The 20,177-nt window shown below is 43.0% G+C and overlaps 1 protein-coding gene across 6 annotated transcripts in view; it reads right to left on the bottom strand.

Moving 5' to 3' along the window:
- Positions 1 to 57: 57 nt before the first annotated feature.
- Positions 58 to 20,177, bottom strand: part of Naa35 (N(alpha)-acetyltransferase 35, NatC auxiliary subunit) — a 49,466-nt gene continuing 29,346 nt past the window's right edge. For 3 of the 6 annotated variants that reach the window (XM_030247467.1, NM_001384120.1, NM_001384121.1), the window contains 11 exons: positions 18,053 to 18,112; positions 16,830 to 16,936; positions 11,924 to 11,990; positions 10,253 to 10,351; positions 9,259 to 9,437; positions 6,842 to 6,978; positions 5,871 to 5,938; positions 4,716 to 4,856; positions 4,153 to 4,275; positions 1,828 to 1,908; positions 109 to 438 (listed from right to left, as the gene is read on the bottom strand). In XM_030247467.1, the coding sequence (XP_030103327.1) occupies positions 379 to 438; positions 1,828 to 1,908; positions 4,153 to 4,275; positions 4,716 to 4,856; positions 5,871 to 5,938; positions 6,842 to 6,978; positions 9,259 to 9,437; positions 10,253 to 10,351; positions 11,924 to 11,990; positions 16,830 to 16,936; positions 18,053 to 18,112 (1,122 nt within the window). In that variant the 3' untranslated portion in view covers positions 109 to 378. Of the gene's footprint in view, positions 439 to 1,827; positions 1,909 to 4,152; positions 4,276 to 4,715; positions 4,857 to 5,870; positions 5,939 to 6,800; positions 6,979 to 9,258; positions 9,438 to 10,252; positions 10,352 to 11,923; positions 11,991 to 16,829; positions 16,937 to 18,052; positions 18,113 to 20,177 lie in introns of those variants that run through there. The other 3 variants (NM_030153.2, NR_168734.1, XM_030247468.1) reach the window with 3 other exon arrangements.

Genomic DNA, 20,177 nt, shown 5'->3' with positions numbered 1-20,177 from the left:
GGGTAACGCTGGCACTGCCTGTTCGGAAGGTGGCGCTCTAGTTCTCCACAGGGCAGCTTTTTTTTTTTTTTTTTTTGTCAAGAAATTTATTAACCTTTACAAACACTATTTCACTCAATCATTCATTAAAAAAATGTTTACAATTAAGTCTGTAATCAAACCATGTAGCGTTCACCAATGCATTCCAGCCCAGTTACCCCATGGAGTACAATAAACCACTTTAAAACAGCAGTTCTCATCCTCTCTAGGTAAGGGTGGTAAACTGAAAAGTCTTCCTTGTAGCAAGCTGTCTGTCATTCAAGAGATCCACTTTCTGTCACCATGTGTGGCAGACTGATGTCTTCCCTAGAGTGGACACGGTCATCTTTGCAGTCTCTTTCAAACCAGTTTCACAACAGGAAAATATTTGTGAACAGAGAAGTCGAATTCGGGAGGAACCTAAAAAGAAAGCCAGAAAGTCAGTGGCTCCATGTGCATGGTTAGAGTTCCTGTGTTTCAGAAATAGGACAGTGCAACAGACACTGGTATAACAGCAGCAGTCAGAGGACAGAAACGAGGAAGGAGGCTCTCCTGTCAGATCATCAGAAAATACCTAGCCAGCTGTTTGTTCAGAGAACGTTCAAGGAAAATGGACTTCAGACAAAGTGCTCAACCAGATCAGGACAGCAACACAGTTCAGCTTTAGGGTAACAAGTCAGATCTTCCATATCAACGCCACATCTTATCAGCGTTTAAGTCTTGGGGCCGGGGAAATGGCTGAGCTGGTACAGGATTTGCAGTGCAAGCAGCACAAGCATGCGAGCCCGAGGTCTGATTCCCAGCACCCATGGTAAAAGCTGAGCACGACAGCACATGCCCAGAACTCTGGTGCTGGGAAGGTGGAGACAGGCAGGTCTTCGGGGCTTGCTGGGCAACCAATTTAGCTGAACTGGGGAGTGCCAGGTCCAGGGAGCCCTGTTTTACACACCAGTCACGACTGAGTGAAAAAGTACCCATCCTGAGGACACGCCCAATACCCTGAGCGAAATGGCCCTGCTTCTATGCATGCACATGTGGACACATGGCTCTACCACATGTGACTACCTGTGCTGGTCTGACTAGGACTGGTCCCATAGTTTCATGTGTGTGAATGCTTGGCCATAGGGAGCGGCACTGTTAGGAGGGGTGGCCTTGTTGGAGGAAGTGTGTCAGTGTGGAGGTGGGCTCAAGTCTGGCCAGTGTGACAGTCTCTCCTTGCTGCCTCAGATCCAAATGTAGAACGCTCAGCTCCAGCACCATCTCTGCCTACACACTGCCATGTTTCCTGTCACAACAGCAACTGTAAGCTACCCCAAACTTTCCCTTTAGAAGAGTTGCTGTGGTCATGGTGTCTCTACAGCAATAGACCCTAACTAAGACACTACTGAAGCCACTGCCTCCCTAAAGCAGGTGACATTTAAGTACCTTCTCTCCCCAAATCTGCTTTACAGGACTTCTTTTAAAATTCTTTATTCCATCTAATTTGTATGTGGGTGTAGGGTCTGTCCTGCTGGGCAGGCTCCAGTTCTCACGCCTGATCAGGTCAGCCCGGGAGGCAGTCACCCTGACCACCGACTCTCTTCCCAGGCCCCATTTCTGAGCTCTTGACTCTGCTCCATGCTTCCTCAACTGTCCTAAGGCAGTCAGTGATTATATGGGAGTGGGAAAAAAGAAAGTTGAGATTTTAAGTCTCTAACCGTCTGGAGGAAAAGTGGTGGCTGAGCCTCTTCTAGGAGGAACAGAGGGTAGGTATCCTTTGTTGTGACAGTACACAGGAGCTCTGCACTCCCTTCCCTACAACACACTCACCTTTGACTCTTTTTTGTGTCCTCCTGCTAAGAGCTTCATAACCACAAAGTTGGGCTTGGCAACCTTCAGGATTCTACTGACCTGAAACAAGAAGAACACGAGCATCACAGCAGGAAGCTAAGTCTGCACAGAGGAGTGCCTCTGCCACTGCCGGACTGCAGCCAAGCACAGGGGTGTTCAGGGAGCCATGTAGTGGCTTCACCCGAGAGCAAAGCTCTCTTCAGTGAGCTGCTCATATCAGTCCTTAGACAACTTCTCTCACCCCATAAAAACTGCTTTGAGGACTGAGTCAGTGTACTCAGCCTTGTGCTGCACAAACAGTCGTGGGTCCACAGACAGGAAACAGCCCAGCTCTGCACTTCTCCATGCACACCCCTTAGGAGAGCATGGCTGTGTGTGAAGCTTAGAAACACTCCTGACGGACGGGCTGTCCTGTCCTCTCTGACAATTACTACTCTAAACACTGAACACAGGATCGATCATAGGAAAGCCAAGGTTTCCCTTAGGTAACCTTGAAGCTCCCACTGCTGCATTCCTGACCACTGTGGAGATAAACAAGGGCAGGATGGACGGGAGATGGATAGCAACCTGAACATCTAACAGGAAAGGGAGACAGAAGTTCAGACCTGAGACGCTGAGCAAGGGACCTGCCTGCCATGGGTGAGGGCAGCCTGGTAGTAGTTCCAGGCCAGTCTAAGCTACAGGATGAGACCTTATCTCAAAATATAAAAATAATGATGATGATAATTTGACATGTCAGAAGCCACACTGTGACCCTATAGATCAATTAACTCAGCTGCTCAGGCTAAAACCCTTCACGTCATCCTGTCTCCTTCCGCATCCCACATCAGGGCTGATTACCCACTGCACCGCTCACTGGACCACTGCTCCGGCTTCCTCCCACCTTTGCTGCACGGGTCAGTTTTAGCAGCACAGAATGGTCCTTTGTCACAAGTCAGAGCTGTCTGTCCACTGCTCACACTCCAACAGCTCCTCCCTCACTACCCACTCCAGCCACATGAGTCCCAAGTCCCTGGGGCTGTCCAAATACTCCAGGGACAGATAGGTCTGTCCTGCATGTGGGTCCTGGTCCATCCCTGAATGCCTATGTGACCTACTTCACCTTCTAGAATTTACTAAAATGGGTTATTTAAAATGGTTGGAGTTCTACACTCTGTACAATACATAATATGACTCCTACCGACCTGCCCTGAGCCCATACCAGCTATTTCTGCTATAATAGGTGCTTGGAAAGACTTTGAATAAATGAAGGAAATGTCTTCTGTTATTGAACCTCCTTCAAATTTCTGTAACTACCATTTTTATTAGCCAGAAGATATATTTTTTTTCTTTTTGAGACAGTGTCTTACTATGTAGCCCTGGTTGGCCCTGAACTCAGAGAGATCCTTCTGCCTCTGCGATCACGCCCCACTAGAATATGATTTTTTTATCTCTTTCCTACTCTCTTCTCCAAGGCATTCAACATCCCCTTAGAGCCTAAGGTACTATCATTAATCCTCTTTTAATGGAAGTGACTTGTTCATATAATACCCAGTCTTTTCAGCCAACCTTCAATGAAATGGCAGCGTACCATTCAGTTTTAACCCTTGCTATCTGAATCTCCTTGACCTTGTCGGTGACCAAATTACAGTTGTGCTGTTTGCAATGAAGACCTGCTATGCTGAGTATTCATCTTCGTTCATCTTCTACGTTGTGTGTGTGCACATGTGTTTATCTGCGGTGCTGTGTGTGACAGGCAAGCACACTCCATCTGAGCCCAGCACTGCTTGGTTCTGACAGACAATGCTAAATCACATGGCACTGAGAGTTGCATCAAGAGTTCCCTCAGTGACTTAGACATGTCAAGAGTAACTCCTCACTAACAGAGTAGATGTATCTCAGTTACACTGGGGATAATGCACATAATCAAACCATCAAATGCTTAAACCATGTTTGCTTTCAAAGTTTGCTCTTGTTGATCAGTCTTTTAATGCAATAGCCTTTTACTTCAAAATGGTCAAGTATAAAATGTTCTATAGTAACTGGATAGTTTTTCATATTTAAAATGTATAATGGAAACTGGGTATTATAGATTATGACCTAATCCTAACACTAGGGAGGCAGAGGGCAAGGGGATTACCAGGAGCTGAGAGGCCAGCCTGGACAAAAGAGTGAAGCCCTATGGTGGAGGGAAGAGACTTAAAATGGTTAACCTGGAATTCTTGCAATTTGACAGCCTGTCTGGTTGACTCATTATAGCTGACACCCCCAGTGGCAGGATGTATGCTTTCCCCAAGGACGTACAGTGAACCCACTCTTACTTACCTCACGGTCTGGATTGGGGATATTTTCAAGGATCATTTTTGCCTGCTGAAAGTGCTTACTAGCTGCCACATACAGCTCTGGAGACTGAGGAGGAGGGCTGTATTTATTGAGGTCAGACATTTCCTAAAAAGAAGGAATGATTTATCACAATATGTTTAATATAAACCTTCTGACTACCCATCCATACAGACTCTTTTTTTTTTATTAAGGATTTATTTATTTACTTTACATGTATACTTTATGAGTGCACTGTCACTGTCTTCAGACACACCAGAAAAGGGCATCCGATCTCATTACAGATGGTTGTGAGCCACCATGTGGTTGCTGGGATTTGAACTCGGGACCTCCAGAAAAGCAGTCAATGATCTTAACCACTGAGCCATCTCTCCAGCTCCCCAGACTCTTAAGCAAATGCTGAAAACATCTCAATCTGTGCCCATGTGACACAAAGTTCTTAACCCGTGTACCCCAAATCTCAATTATCCCCTTATCATCATCTTTAGCAGCAGTCCCACAGCCCGCAGGATGGGTGGCACCACCATGACCTCAGGCAGCAAGCTCACCTTGAACTGCAGGTAGTGCACTGGTGGCGGCGTCATCACACTGTTGAACGGTGCAAACCTGTGCTCATACCGGACCTGCTCACTGTCAAGCTCAAACTTGGGCTTGCGCACTTTGCCATCCATGTCAAAAGCGACCATCGTCTAAAGGTGAAGAGAATGCAAAAGCAACAAGAGTGACGAAGGTACCAGCAACTCATGTATGTAAGACGTTATCTCGGAAACCAGAAAAGCCCAGAGTAAACAGACTTCTCATCCGTTCTAACCAATGCACCATGATTTATACAAACAACCTTCCAGCCCCCAATCGGTTATCATACCAAGTGGTCAGTCCTAAAACCATATACATATAAGCACACACTAGTAACATATGGACTGACCAGGTTGTAGTTATATATTTAGGAATATACACGCATATACATATTGTGTGTGTGTAGCAAAGACACCATGAATTGGAAAGAGAGCAAGGGGGATACATGGGAGGAGTTAGAGGAAGACAATGATTGATACATTAATTATATTTTTTTTGATATATCATTAAAACTCCCAGGGGATTAATGACCCCAATGGGATCACACACACTCTTCCACACCTCAGGCTTCGTCACTGCTTTGAGACTTTAAGTAAGATGTTGAAGGAACAAGTGCCACATAATCACACAGGCCAAGGGCTTTTCCAATTTCCCCTCTTGGTTTATGTAACTTCAGGTGAGACCTCTCAGTACTACGTGAAAATTAATACCCGGAACCTTGCAAAAATGCCTGGTATTGCTCAGGCCAGCCACACTAGAGTCCACTCCTACATATTATTATCCTAGGAATGCTAGAACCATCTACTCATGAGGTAAGGTGTCAACTACTTGAGGAATATGAGGATGGAAAAGGTGCCTGTTAAACTGCACCATTATTATTATAATAATAATAATTTATATTATTATAAAGTACACTGTAGCTGTCTTCAGACACACCAGAAGAGGGCATCAGATCTCATTACAGATGGTTGTGAGCCACCATGTGGTTGCTGGGAATTGAACTCAGGACCTTCAGAAGAGGAGTCAGTGCTCTTAGCCACTGAGCCATCTCTCCAGCCCAAGAGGGAATTTTAAACACATTCTGTACGAATGGCAGTTCCACAGAAGCCTCGATTCTCACCACTTACCTTGAACATCCCAGCACACATGTTCTGATAGGCCTGGCTCATTGTGATCTCTCGGCTCAACGGACGAACTGCAATTAGAGAAAAGAATCTTTATAATCTTTCCCCCTCCCTCCCTCCCACATTACTTCTTGCCAAAATTCTTTAGTACCAGATCTCTGAAGAGCATGTTTGCCTAACTTGTCAGCTCACTTCAGTTGTATTATCTGTAGATTTTGGTCATAAAGTTTAAATTAAGAGAAACAAGAAGAAAAACTCATTTAAAAAAAATGTCCTGCTCTGCTCTATTTTTTTTTTTTAAAGAATCAGGAGGAGTTGATGTTGGGAAACTGGAAGGAGCAGAGGGAGGAGGAAGTGCTGTAGGCATAGATGAGAGAAGGTTTTGGCTTTTTAAAAAAACCCCACCCCCTGCTTATTTACTGAACATAAACTTCACTTTTGCTTCTCTGATGTAAACTTTATGACCAAAATCTACTAATAATACAACTGAAGTGAGCTGACAAGTTAGGCAACTGTGTTCTTCAAAGAGCATACCAACGACTTTTGGCAAGAAGTACTGTAGAGCCTTTGAAACGTCTGCTTCCCAGAGATCTGTGATTGCCTGTCCACACCCACCACGACAGGACAACTCCAGATGGACTCCTGCTTGCTCTCCCACTTAGTCTGCTTGTACAACTGAGGACAACTTGCCTCCTGCTCTAAGACCCTCTGGTGCCTGGAGGTGCAAAGGAGCTCAGAAGCAAGGCCCACCACTAATGCTGGCTGGGATCCAGTCTCTCTTCCGTTAATGATGGCGAGCGAGAAAGAAGCCCGCAGACACATGCAGCCACTTCGGCTCACAAGGAGCTCGTCACAGACGTGTCTATCAGACAGTCCACACAGCCAGATGTGATGGCGCACACCTGTAATTCCAACACCCGGCAGCCTGCTAACCTAAGACACTGTCAGAACAGGACTCAGGCGGTCTACAGCACCTTTCTTTTTCTTCTTTGTTTTTTTGCTGCTGCGGCCTTTCTGCTGTTCCTCCATGATCCTCTCCTCTGCCATCTGAGAGCCGTCAGCGCGGCTCAGGGTTGACATCAGCCATGCATACAGGAACTCGGAGAGGTACCTTAACAGTCACAGAGTATCAATTAATGACAGAGAGCTACAGGAGACAGCTTTGCCAACACAAGTATTAGTAATCATGGACAGGTTTTATTATTTCATCCTGACAAGAGGGACTGAAGCCATGGCCTCAGAGACGAACACAAGCAAATACTCTAATGTGCCTTCAACCCCACGTGGACAGTTTGTAATGCTTTAAAATTTGAAAAAAACAAAAAAACAAAAAAACAAAAAAACTTTTTTTTTTTGCCGTTTGATCAGAGTAGATCTTATGTAAAATGAGCACTAGACATGATCTCTCCCTTTTCCCAGTTTACAACTTCTCAAAAGATTTCTGGATAATTATCTACATTCATACAAATTAGAATATCTTTAATTTTTTTTCACTGTCAGGACACAATTCACTCCAATCTATTAAGTAAATATTTTCTTTGCAACAAAAATGAAACAAACTGATTTAGAAAGTACAGAAATTATTAGTATTATATAACAATCATTCTAAAGCTTAAAAACATCTAGGCTTATTTAAATTTATTCAAAATATAAAATAAGATATTCTAGTTCAACGCTAAAAAAGAATTTAACCTTACAATGCACTCTAAACCAGAAAAGCAGTTCAAATCTAGGAGAAGGGACGCACTATTTTCAGTGTAACCAGGAATAAGGTAAATTAAAGACTACTCATATACAATTAAAAACCAAAGATCTATAAGATGTTTATGATCTCTTATTATACCTATTTTAGGATGCCTATTTCCAAAACTGCCCTGAAAGATACCAGGTAGGCTACAATATCAAAGCACATATAAGACATTACATTGAAATGTATTATTCTTCTTCTTCACATTGTGTGAGGGTGACAGATGGCGATGAGTCCAGAGAGCACACATGCAGACTACAGGACAGGTCTGTGCAGCCCGCTCTCTCTTCCCACCTTTCCTGTGGGTGGAGCTGAGGTCATCAGGCTTGTGTGGAAAATGCTTTGACCTGCTGAGCCATCGGCGGCCCACGGAAACTAGTTAAAGTTGCCTTTGGAATTGTGTTTTGAAGCTGCATCGTCACAGCTCCTGAAGGAGGCACAAGGGGTCCACCACTGCATGGAGGAGTGCAGAACATCAAGAGGCACCTGGCGGCTCTTAAGGAGGACATGTAGTATCACTTTACAGACTACAAAGGAATCCCCACTGAATACCATACAGCCAGAAGGTTGCTCTGTCCCCTCAGTGCAAAGGTCCCCAGCGAGATAACAGGTGATACTTTCCACATTCTCTGAGGACAGACGGTGAAGGAAAGGGCTGATAGGGCCCTTCCAAACACCAGCTGCTCGTTTTTAAGGACTTCAATAGTCTTTCCTCTCTCAGGGCAATGATTAAGTTAAATGAATTTAACTATAAGTTTAAAGAGCAAACAATACCAAAGTGTAACATATCAAATTTTGACATTTGATGAAGAAACTGTTTAAAATTGTCTCGATCCCTTGATAGGTGAAGATAATTCACGATTGTCATCGTGATGATCAACACTTGCTTGCTGTGTATTTTCTACCTGTTCTCATGTCTAAGATAGCCGCAAACAGCCTCTTCATAGAACTCCCTAGCTTTCCCTCCACTGAAGGGGAAGCTGCAGCTCATCTCCCAGTGATTAGCCTGCAGTCATGGTGTCCACAAGAGAGCGCATTCCACCAACTGCACCCGCACCATGCACCCACTAGTGCTGCACAAGTCAGCAAACAGCACTCTCTCTTCTCCACAGTTGCAAATAAAAGATGGTCGAATTAACCCATTTATTTTTATGAGTATTTTCCATAGAATTATTCCAACAACAGAAAGGACATTTGTGTAATGTTACAGCAATATTTGTGTAATGTTACAGCACTAAAGATGTATACTTTGACCTAGCTCTAATTCTCAAAATATTTTACCAACTGTGCCACAACAGTAAAAATGCACTAAGGAAAAATATTCCAGGGGCCAGTGAGATGGCTGTGCTGGTCAAAGAGCCTGTCAGAAAGACCGACCACAGGACTCCAATCCCCAGAGCCTATCCTTATAAAATCAAATACAGTCCCTCGCATCTCTAACACCACTGTTCCTACAGTGAGACTGTACGAGGAAAGTAACCTGGGGATTGCAGTCCAGCTGGCATGGAGACCGTGCCTCAGCACGGTGAAAGGGAAGCGTGTGTGATCAGAGACTGCATGCACACAGCAACCCCGACTGTACACTTTATAGATGCACACAACGTCTCTGCTCTCGCCATCACTGCTAGCGGCAACAGCGCTCACCAGTAGATGTAGTAGTACTCATGCATGCTGTACAGCTCCAGCTCAAAGCCACTGAGCAGATACTGGATCATAATCCGGAGGTTATGGTAAAGAACCCAGGTTCCTAAGCAGGCCAGATGTTGTCTCTGAGGCTCCTGTTTCAACAACATAGTATGAAGCGCTGCATCAACCTTCTCTGCCTGTCAAAACAATTGTTACTTTAGGGTCAATTAGTCAGATAGTAAGAGAATCTGAAAATATGAGCAGAAGATGTAAATCTCACACTCCAAACAAAGTCTTCCTTTCAAATGCATCAATGGTAAGGTTTGCAAAGGTCTTACCCTGCAATACTTAATATTTACCCAAATTATTCCTCAAAATAAACATGCACATTAATGCAAGTTAGTTTATCCAGGCAAGGAGGTGGACATGTTTGTAAGCACGGAGCACCACCAGTCTACTCCAGAGACTAAAGCAGGAGGATCATGTGAGCCCGCCCAATGGCTAAAAATAAGCCTGCGGAAACAGGCCCTGTCTTAAAACAGACAAGCTTCAACTTGTGACCTCAGGTCTGTGGTGTTAGTAATGGGAGCCACTGCTGGCCGTGAGTCACCTTTAAACTGTTTCATGTCGGGTAACTTGTCATGAAACCATAGTTATCTACACAAGCCACAATTTATCTTGATGACAAAGCCATGATTTAAGATGCTTATAAGGTATATCCTCACATTTCTTCAAGTACGTGCTTCTCTTGGACTATAAAACTGTTACATTTTAAGTGGAAAAACAGGTATATCAGAGTAAAAAATTAATCCACAAATCACTGTTTTGAAGAACTGCTTTTCAAAAGTTAAAGTATAAAAAAAGTATCCTGTGAGACCCAGGCTGGCCTCAATGCATGATCCTTCTGTGTCACACTGCCAAGTTCTGTGACTATCGTTAATGCTCTCACAAGAGCTTGCTATTCTTGAAACCTATGTCTTGATGAATTGTACAAAAGACATCTGGCTCTTACCTCATCTTGCAAGGTAGCAAACTCCTCAAGAATGTGACCAAGCTTGTCTCTCTGCCGAGCCCTGTTATGGCCATGGATCTGAACAAGACTACAAAACGGCTGTAACACACAGACAAATTAGTAACTGTCAACATGAACTTCCTCTATCCTAAAGAAACAATATGCCAAATTCTTAAATCTTGTTAAATGCATGTAAGAAATGCACAATTACACTGTTGACGTTTCTTACACAGGCGCCCATTTTTAAAGACTTCAATATCAGAATTTATAAAGAGATGGGAAAAGGAAGCTTTTTGTGAAATATGATTTCCTATGGCAAAAGTATACTCCTTCAGGAATTGTCCTGCATTTCCTTTTCTCCTTATTTTAAACTAAGGTCAAGATTACAATACTAATGTTTCTGTGGTAGTTGAGTCAAGGCTGCTACCTCTGGCTCTTCTATTCCTAAGGACCTAAAACACGGCTTCCTGTAAACTCTGGAACACTATACTAATCCGACAACAGACACGTATGGTGAGCAGCCTGCATTTAGAAAATGTGACTAACTTCTCTGAAGCATAACAAAGCTTGTATCAGTGACCTCTGACAGGCTGTCTTTGGACTAGCAACTGTTTTAGAAGAGTTCAGAGGTACAGGGTGGGCATCTCTCATCTGAAAACTCAAATAACTAGATGATAGATAGATAGATAGATAGATAAATGGATAAATAAATCAAGACAGAGTCTCACTCTGTAGCTGAGGGTGACTGATCCTGAAGTTGTGATCCCCTGTCCATTTCCTGAGTGTTAGGACAAAAGGCCTGTATCACCAAGTCCAGTTTTCAAAAAAAATTCTGAACATTAAAACTCCCCATACTTGAGAATATGCTAGATTGCAGGTTTTTGAAATAGGGATACTCAACTCACAAATATTCCAAAACCTGAAACATTTTTAGTCCGGGCACCTCACATTTCACAGAAGTGATGCTCAGGTGCTCAGCCTGCTAGCATCTCACTCTTTAAGATGTAATTTCCAGAAAGTAAAGCAATACACCTGCGATAATATTACAGAAATAAAATCCAGTCTCCTTAGTCTTCCACCATACAATACTGCCTTCATGCTCACACTTGCACACACACGTAGCACACATGAACGCATGCAGTAGAATTAGCCCCTAGAGAACTTCCTAATTGATTATTCTAAGAGAAGTGTTAATATAATGAAGTGAGAGAACTATTTATATAATTAAATAAGAATGACTAGTAACTTAATCTACAAGTCTGTATATTTCCCCAAACTGAAAAAAGAAAAGTTTGCAACTTTATTTAAACTAACAGTCTTAATTTACACAGAAACCTTTCATTACAGCAGTACCAAGATAAGCATATAGGAATGTTACAAAAACATTTTTTAAGGTCAAAAGTGAAGCTTGTATGTCCATTTATAAAGCATACTAGGGAGCAAGGGCTTTCCCAGCCAGGAGTTACAATGTTTCACTTCAGTCCCCATAGACAGTGGTAGTTATCTGAACCTGCAAAGAGTACTATACTCACTCAAGCAGTAAGAGGAGAAAAAATGTTAACATAGTCACTAGATATGAATAAGACATGGGGGAAGTATAAATGAGTAAGAAAGAACTGTGCAGCATAATTTTCCAAGTACCCATCACAACAACCCAAGTTGAGTTCTTACCCGAACACAGTGAGTAACAAAGGAGTCGATACAGTCCTTAGCCTGGTGATTATTATATAGGCAACACCTGCAAGATAAGATTCACATCACTAACATCAAACTAAGTAGCTTAGGCAAAAGAAGCAGTGATTACTACAGAAGCTACTGACAGAGAAAACACAACCAAACCCATGGCTAGGTTGAGGAACACCAGCATGATGCTAATCGTCTCATACTCCTGTGCTTTGCACACACATGTATGCACACAAGTGTAGTCAGAGTAAGGTGTCCAAAGCCCATGTCTCCCTGGCCTTCTGCCTCTTATTTTACAATATTATCCTCTCAGAATCTAGAGTCCTAAATCAAGATGCAGCCTCATTTGCAACCAGAAATTGTCCATACACCACCACTCCATGTTTCTTGGACTTGTCTACTCTCCTTGAGAAATGTCCTTCCTCACCTAACTGCCCCTTCCTCGAAATTTTTAAGGACCTGCCACCTAGTCCTGGAGTAGGTACGGAGGCTGAAAGATACCAGGATATTAAAGACAAACCACGAAGAGATCAGTGATAGGGGATCTAAGGGGACCAAGGAAAAGCAGAAAAGACTTTCCCCTGGTGCCTTGATGGCACTTTGACAGAGATGAGCAATCTCGGATGACTCAGAAAGAAGGAGAACCTGACCACACAACAGAGAAGGACAGGTGGCCAAGAGAGAGCAAAGCAGAACACAGGAACAAGGGCTAGAAAGAAAAAAAAGAAAGAAGAGAGGGGGGAGCTAGAAGACTCTGTCTTTAACTGACAAATAGTAAGATTAGAATGCAAACCCTCCCTGACTCTTTAAATCTAAGTAGCTGAAGGAAAGATGCTCACAAACAGCCTTAAAGGAAGGACAGAAAGCACTCCCGACAACAGCAGAGCCTGATGTGACATGGATGTCACAAAGAATATCTGTAGGTGATCCAAAGACCTAGGGCATCAGCTAATTGTGCTGCTGGTTTATGCAAACTTGACACAGCTGGAGTCATTTTAAAAGATGAAACTTTGCTTGGGTAAAGCCCCTTACCAGGTCGGCCTGTAGGCCTTTTCCAGCTCACTGTGGGTGGTGCCACCCTGGACTGGTCGGTCCTGTGTGCTGTTAGACAACAGGTTCAGCAAGCCAGGGGGAGCAAGGCAGTGAGCAGTGTTCTCCAGTCCTCTGCATCAGCTCCTGCCTTGTTCTACCCTGGTTTTCCTTAAGTGATGGAGTGTGACCTGAGAGTTGCAAGCTGAAATAAACCCTTCACTCCCCAAGTTACTATGGTCATAGCATTTAATCAAAACAACAGAAACCCTAATGAAGTTGATGTAAAAGGAGAAAAGTGAAACAACTGCTAAACAAGCAATAAGGAAAATGATATGATTTGGTGACTTAACGGTGAGTTGTAGAGAAGACTGGCTAAAAACCATTCTGGTAAAACTCCTGAAATCTTGAAAAGAAACCCTAGTGAATCAGAGGAAAATTTCAAATCACTTACAAAGAAGAAAGAGAGAGAGAATTAAAACAGCATTGGGTGGGATAGAACCCAGGGCCTTGTGTATGTGAGACACCAGGTCTACCATGACAACACATGGACAAGTAAGTAAGTTCTAGGACAGTCTGGCCTACATACTGAAATGCCATTACAAGCACACACAACAAGTCCTGAGTTCAATTCCCAGCAACCACATGGTGGCTCACAACCATCTGTAATAGGAGCTAATGCCCTCTTCTGGTATGTCTGACAGTGTACTCACATACATGAAAACAAACAAACAAACTCTCTACTGCTTCCAATGTATTTACACAATGTGATTCACAAGGCCCAAGCCTAAGACCCTTTCAGCAGTTTGGTCCATGAGGAAACTCTACCTGTGCAGGGGCCATCTCAACCACCTAAGCACCTGCCAAACATCATGACCTGGAAATGAAGAAGACAGCAGAGAGGGCTAACTTCCTGTGTCTGTCTTCACTGGACAGCCTGACAGCCTGGTGATTAATTACTTCTCAAATGCCCCATTCTCCTAAGTAGCATCACATACAGGGTTATAGTGCCAGCTCGGATTCTTGAAGAGACACAAGATACACTTTGTCCTAAACAGCAGCATACTCATGTAGAGAAAGGAGAGTGTATTAGAACTTCCAAATTAGGAAAGAAAAAGGGAAATTAATAAGCACTATTAACCCAGGAAAAAGAAGAGGAGAATAAAGAAAATAAACAGTACGTAAGAGGAATTAGTAAACCGCCATGCCTAAATAAAAAACTAACAAACACACACATGGCCGAGCAAAGCATCAAAGCACATCTCTAAAGAACCAGCCTGCCTCCATCTCAGGCTTAAAGTCACCTACAGTGAAGAGCAACCATGCTCACTCCTGTTGCTGATTACATCTCTGTTTCTCAGGGAGCGGCTCCACCCACCTCCTTAACTACAAGCACTTTCCAGCTCAGAAATGGCAATCAGGACCTTGTTTCAGGAGGTCATTATGGCTAACTCTTACGCTTATGTTCCCCTCCTGTAACTCCACCAAACCTTGCATTTGGAAACCCTCTACCCCTGACAGTGAAACCATGTCACACACCTTTAATCCCATCACTCACTAGCAGAGGTAGTCTGGTCTACAAAGTGAGTTCCAGGACAGCTAGATCTATACAGAGAAAGCCTACCTTGAAAAAGCAAAGTAAAGCACAGCAAAGCAACAAAACCAAACCAAATCAAACCAAACCATCTCTTCCTCAACGTTTGGAGCTGCTCTTTAAATCCTGACATAGGGTAAGACAGCCGGATGGCTGGTACTGGGTGCACCTTTCTAAAATAAAGCTTGTTTTGACGATTGTTCAGGTTTAACATGTTACATACAGAGGTGTGAACAATGAAAAAACAAGACAAATGTAAAGCAAGAAAGCAGGGCTGGTAAGCCTGAGAATGAAATGGTGGTGAACTGAGCATTAGGTCGCTGCCCTAGTTTAATCCTGCTCAGCAGGGTGGACACGGATAGAGCAGGCATGACTGGTACATCATAGGATTTAATAAAAACACCAACTGAATAGATGCACACCGACTGAATAGATGCACACCGACTGAATAGATGCACACCGACTGAATAGATGCACACCGACTGAATAGATGCACACCGACTGAATAGATGCACACCGACTGAATAGATGCACACCGACTGAATAGATGCACACCGACTGAATAGATGCACACCAACTGAATAGATGCACACCAACTGAATTCTAAGAACAGGAATTTTTTCTTATGTATGTTACAGACATGGAAATCGGTTACACACTCAACCATACAATAAATAAAAGTAAACAGTAGACTTTACAAGCAAGATCTGATCATAACTTGGCAAATTTATGAACAAGCGACAAATAATTGTTCAGTATTTACCTTAAACTTAAATACTTAAAAAGATGACCTTTGAACATTTTTTAAATCCCTGCTCAACTTCCCAGCCCAGATCTCTAACACAGATCCTTGAAAACAGAAGTTGAAGTCCTCTCTTAAAAGGGAAGAGAGCAGAGATGAGGCAGCAGGAGACGCACAGGAGCCAGAGAGGGAAAGAGAATTCTGCATGCTCGTCAGAGACAGGATTCAACAGCTAAAGATGAGAATGCTTCTTCTTAAGGAATGGTAGAAGGAAGATTTAGCAGACAGGAGAGAAAATCTGTGGACTGGCAGACCTGTTTACCACCACAAAGAAAAGCAAAAAAGACAAGCTGTCTTCTACCAAAGGCAGTCTAAGGAAAAAGTACCTGCATGTGCACTACTTCCTATAATCTACAGTGTTTAAATATGGAGGACAACCACTCACATTTACTAGGTGTTTGCTACATGCCAGCCTCAGTTGCAGTCCTGAACACTGTGTTTGTGCAGCTTGTGGTCTAATTGGAGAGAGCAGCATAATATAACAAAGCAGAAAACTATGAGAGAGACAGGGACTGAAGGCTTGAACTGGAGCAAGGTGCCCAAGGCAGCACTCACAAGGGAGACACCACACAGTCTAGGTAGTGGTCGTAGAGCACTGTGACTCCCATCCTTCACCCTGTATAATGTCCAGCAGGGGAGAAAAACAACACCCCCCATCCCTACCCCCACACTCCCAAAACAGCAGGAAAACCAGTCTGACAGAGGCGGACAGGACAGCAAGGGCAGTACATAAGATGAGGCTATGGATGCAGGGACAGGCAAGGGTCTGACTAGAGCACACCAGGCTGTCTAGGCGGAGTCACAAAGACCATTGCTCGTACAGTGAACATGAGGGGGTGACAGCTGTTATCTACAGTCTTCCGGGACAAACTCTCGGGTTCCTTTATCCCCCCCCCAGGAGGAAATCCTGAGGTTGTAGCCTACACTGTATGCAGAGCTTCCTACAGAATGGAGCAGACACGCAGTGGAGTACAGGCAAGGCCCTGGGCTTCTTCCTCTTCATGTCCTGCTGGTCTATAACACTGCTGGCTTTTCCTGGCAACATCACTAAATACATTTACATAAATACTGATCTCAAGATCTATTTCCAAGAAACTCAACATAGAAAACTACCACACTTTTATGTGTCTTGTGTCAAACTTATTCAACAAATCAAGGTGAGAACATTAAAGTACTAATTAATATTTCATGTATGAAAATAAATTTCATATGCTCACGCTTTACAAATGCTGGGTTCTCTGTATGAAGACTCGGTGCTTTCCTCTCTGTTGGGATAAAAAAGCCCTAATCACCTCTCAAAAGACAGCTCAGATGATGGCTGCATGTCCTCACCCAGGCTCTATGACAAGGAACTATCTGAAGAAAACTGACACATGCATATGGAGACTGGTCCTGAGAGGTCTTCATCTACAGAGGTGCAGAGTGGCTAGACAGTCACAAGACACACGTCTATGTCTGGGAACACTTACTTGGGGGAGAGCACCGGAGGACTGACGAAGGACCGCAGAGCATCTTTCACCATGTCTTGCATGAGATGAGTGCCAAAGACCTTTTTGTTATCCACGAGGAAAGTGGTCTTAAAACAAGCATTAGACATATTTGTGCATTACTACTATTGCCATATGCAGCTATCAGCACTGACATGCACATAAACAGTAAACACCACAGAATATACAGGACTTAAAATGCAAAAACAGGGAGTCACTTTATTTTACAAATCAGTTTGTAAATCCTTACTTCTTTTAATTTTTGTTATGTGTCTGAATGTATGTCTGTGCACCACACACATGCTTGCATGTCTACGGAGGACAGAACAGGGAGCCAGATCTTCTGGGATAGGAGTTATAGATAGTTGAGAGCTGCCAGTACTGAACAATTATTTGTCGCTTGTTCATAAATTTGCCAAATTATGATCAGATCTTGCTTGTAAAGTCTACTGTTTACTTTTATTTATTGTATGGTTGAGTGTGTAACCGATTTCCATGTCTGTAACATACATAAGAAAAAATTCCTGTTCTTAGAATTCAGTTGGTGTGCATCTATTCAGTTGGTGTGCATCTATTCAGTTGGTGTGCATCTATTCAGTTGGTGTGCATCTATTCAGTTGGTGTGCATCTATTCAATTTGTCTTAGTCAGGGTTTCTATTCCTGCACAAACATCATGATTGATTAGCCAGTACCAAAAGTCCAAGCGAGTCATGCCATTATAAATTTTACCTCTCCTGTGCTGACCATTACTGGGTATGTTATTATAAACATTCTTTTGTCTACGCTGTCCATTGTAATAACTAGGATCACCTTGTCTCCGGTGATTCAATGCTGCCACCTGGCCCTTGTTACCTCGGAATCCAACTAAACCCAGTGAATTTAATTCATCTAATTGAGCAGAAGCATCTCCAATGCTAAGATCTGGCACAAGGAAAAGGGAAAGAACAAAACCCTTCAAATGTGCTGGTGCCCCTCTCGCCAATTTGCGTCTTATAGAGCTGGTGAAGGGCATATCTTCTGGACCTTCCCATTGTGGACAATTAGGCTTTACACAATATATCCACTCTAGCATTGCAATTTCCCTAAGTCTTAAAATCCCTTCATCAACACTAAGCCACGGAATATCAGGCATCTCCAAGTTATCACTCTGCAACACCTTTAAGAGCATCTACTTTTTGTTCATCAATAAAATAGTGGAACTTACTTGTAACAGAGATCTTGAAAGAACACATGGTGACTGCTCACTAAATTCACAGAAAAAATCCTAGTAGATACACAGAGAAAAAGCAGCATCATTAATAGATTAAACAAAAGCCAGATATTTGCATATAAAGTATATATTTTTGGAAATAATATTCTACTACTGCTAAAATAAGATAAAGAGTTACAGGTCAGTTATATAGAAAATGTCTAATTATACCAATCAGTTAATTTTAGAGTCTACAAAACTTTTCAAGAACCAAACAAAACAAAATAATATTCACACCACACTAAATTTGTACATCAAGAAAATAACAATTAAGGACAGAACTTGAACTCTTAGTCAAAAAGAAGCAAGCATGCATGTGAGCTGGAAGGAGAGAGTCCAGAAGAGGACACATTGCTCTTGCTGAGGACCAACCATGGTTCCCAGAACCCACATGAGGCAGCTCACAACCTCAACTGCTTCTTACTCTAGTTCTAGAGTGGTTTGCCATCTCTAGCCTCCAAGGACACATGTGTTCATGTGCCCACACCCACACAGACAAACACAAGCACATAACTTAAAATAATGGAAGCACATCTTAAAAACGAAAAAAGAAAGGAGGAAGGAAGAATGAATTAGTAACCAGGTAACTAGATTTATATTAGATGAAAATCAAGAAATATGGGCTCATATAAGAGGGAAAAGACAAGAAAATATACAAAAACATTCCCACTTAAAGATTGAGAAACACTGGCTAATTTATTAGCTTATTTTTCTGAACCTACCAATTTTTCTATGCATGAATTTTAGTATCTGAAACTGTTACAGATAGTTATATGGCACTGGAATGCCTACAATATTGCAGGTTGGTGTGAGGACAAAAGATTAGAGATATTTGTTCCCAGGCAATGTCACCATGGAAAGCTTGTATCCACAAGCAGCCAATTGTCCCAGTCAGCTTCCAAAGCAGTGCATCTTCCTGAGCACAGCACTCACCAATAACAGAGAGGGCATTAGAGAAGCCTATCACAGTGCAAACACCAATCTCTTATGAAACGTGTTTAAAACATGGGAGAGGAAGGGAGGCAGGAGCTAGGAGAGGGGGAAGAAGCCTGGGAGGGAGGGTAGTCATTTAACTCCCGCCTACTTATTAAGCAATGTTTGCTTTTTCTCCTTTTAACAGCTATTCCCTCTAGTTACGAGGCCTAGGATGTAACGCTGTGCATTCATGAACATTCTTGTACACAGTACATTTGTGTATAGTGTGAACTCCTTTTAGAGAAAATACCTATCTACTCTTCAGTTACGCTTACTGTCTTCACAAACAGTCATTCTAGTTCCTTTGCTGACTTCTCTTCTTCATCCTATTTTAAGCATGTGTCTTGGGGAGGAAAGGGTCAATTTAGCTTATGCTTCCTTATCATAGTCCATCACTGAGAGAAGTTAGGACTGGACCTGGAGGCAGGAGCCCATGCAGAGGCCATAAAGGGTGCTGCTTACTGACTTGCTGCCTGTGGCTTGCTCAGCCTGCGTTCTTATAGCAGCCAGGACCACAGCCCACCGTGGCACACCCACAATGGGCTGAATCCTCTCCCACCAATCATTAATTAAGAAAATGGCCTGCCGCTGGGTCTTATGTAGGCATTTTCTCAGTTAAGGTTCCTTCCTTTCAGATCCAGAACACCATGTGCATAATCTATGTTTCAGTGAATAGTCTAGCACAGTCCACCTTCTGTGTATTGAGAGTACATAGTAGATATATACCCTTAAACATTATAAAACTGACATGGAGTGGGTTGGCCTAATGCTGCTGGTATTCTAATGCTAATTTACATCCTCTAAAACTGTTTGCCCCCAAGACGAGAGTCCTCTTGTAAGACACTGAGGGACTCTGCCCCCAATTCTGCTTGGTATATAAAGATGTCAGCAGCCAAAAGCTAGGGAGAAAAGACACAGGCAGGATTTAGGTTTCCTGGGCTAGAGACCACAATGAAGGAGAGAAAGGGACAGAGCAGCCATGGGACAGAGAAGCTAGAAGAGTCCCCATGTCCTCTGGACCAAGAGAACATGGCCTAGAGAGTTGCCTGGTTGGAGCTAAGAGCAGCCCAGATGAAACCTGGTAAGTAGTAACTTGGGTTATTGA

Source organism: Mus musculus, chromosome 13 (genome assembly GCF_000001635.26).
Source record: "Mus musculus strain C57BL/6J chromosome 13, GRCm38.p6 C57BL/6J".
NCBI classification, from domain to species: Eukaryota; Metazoa; Chordata; class Mammalia; order Rodentia; family Muridae; genus Mus; species Mus musculus.
Note: the sequence above shows the minus strand (reverse complement) of the source record. Positions and strands in the feature narration are given on the sequence as shown.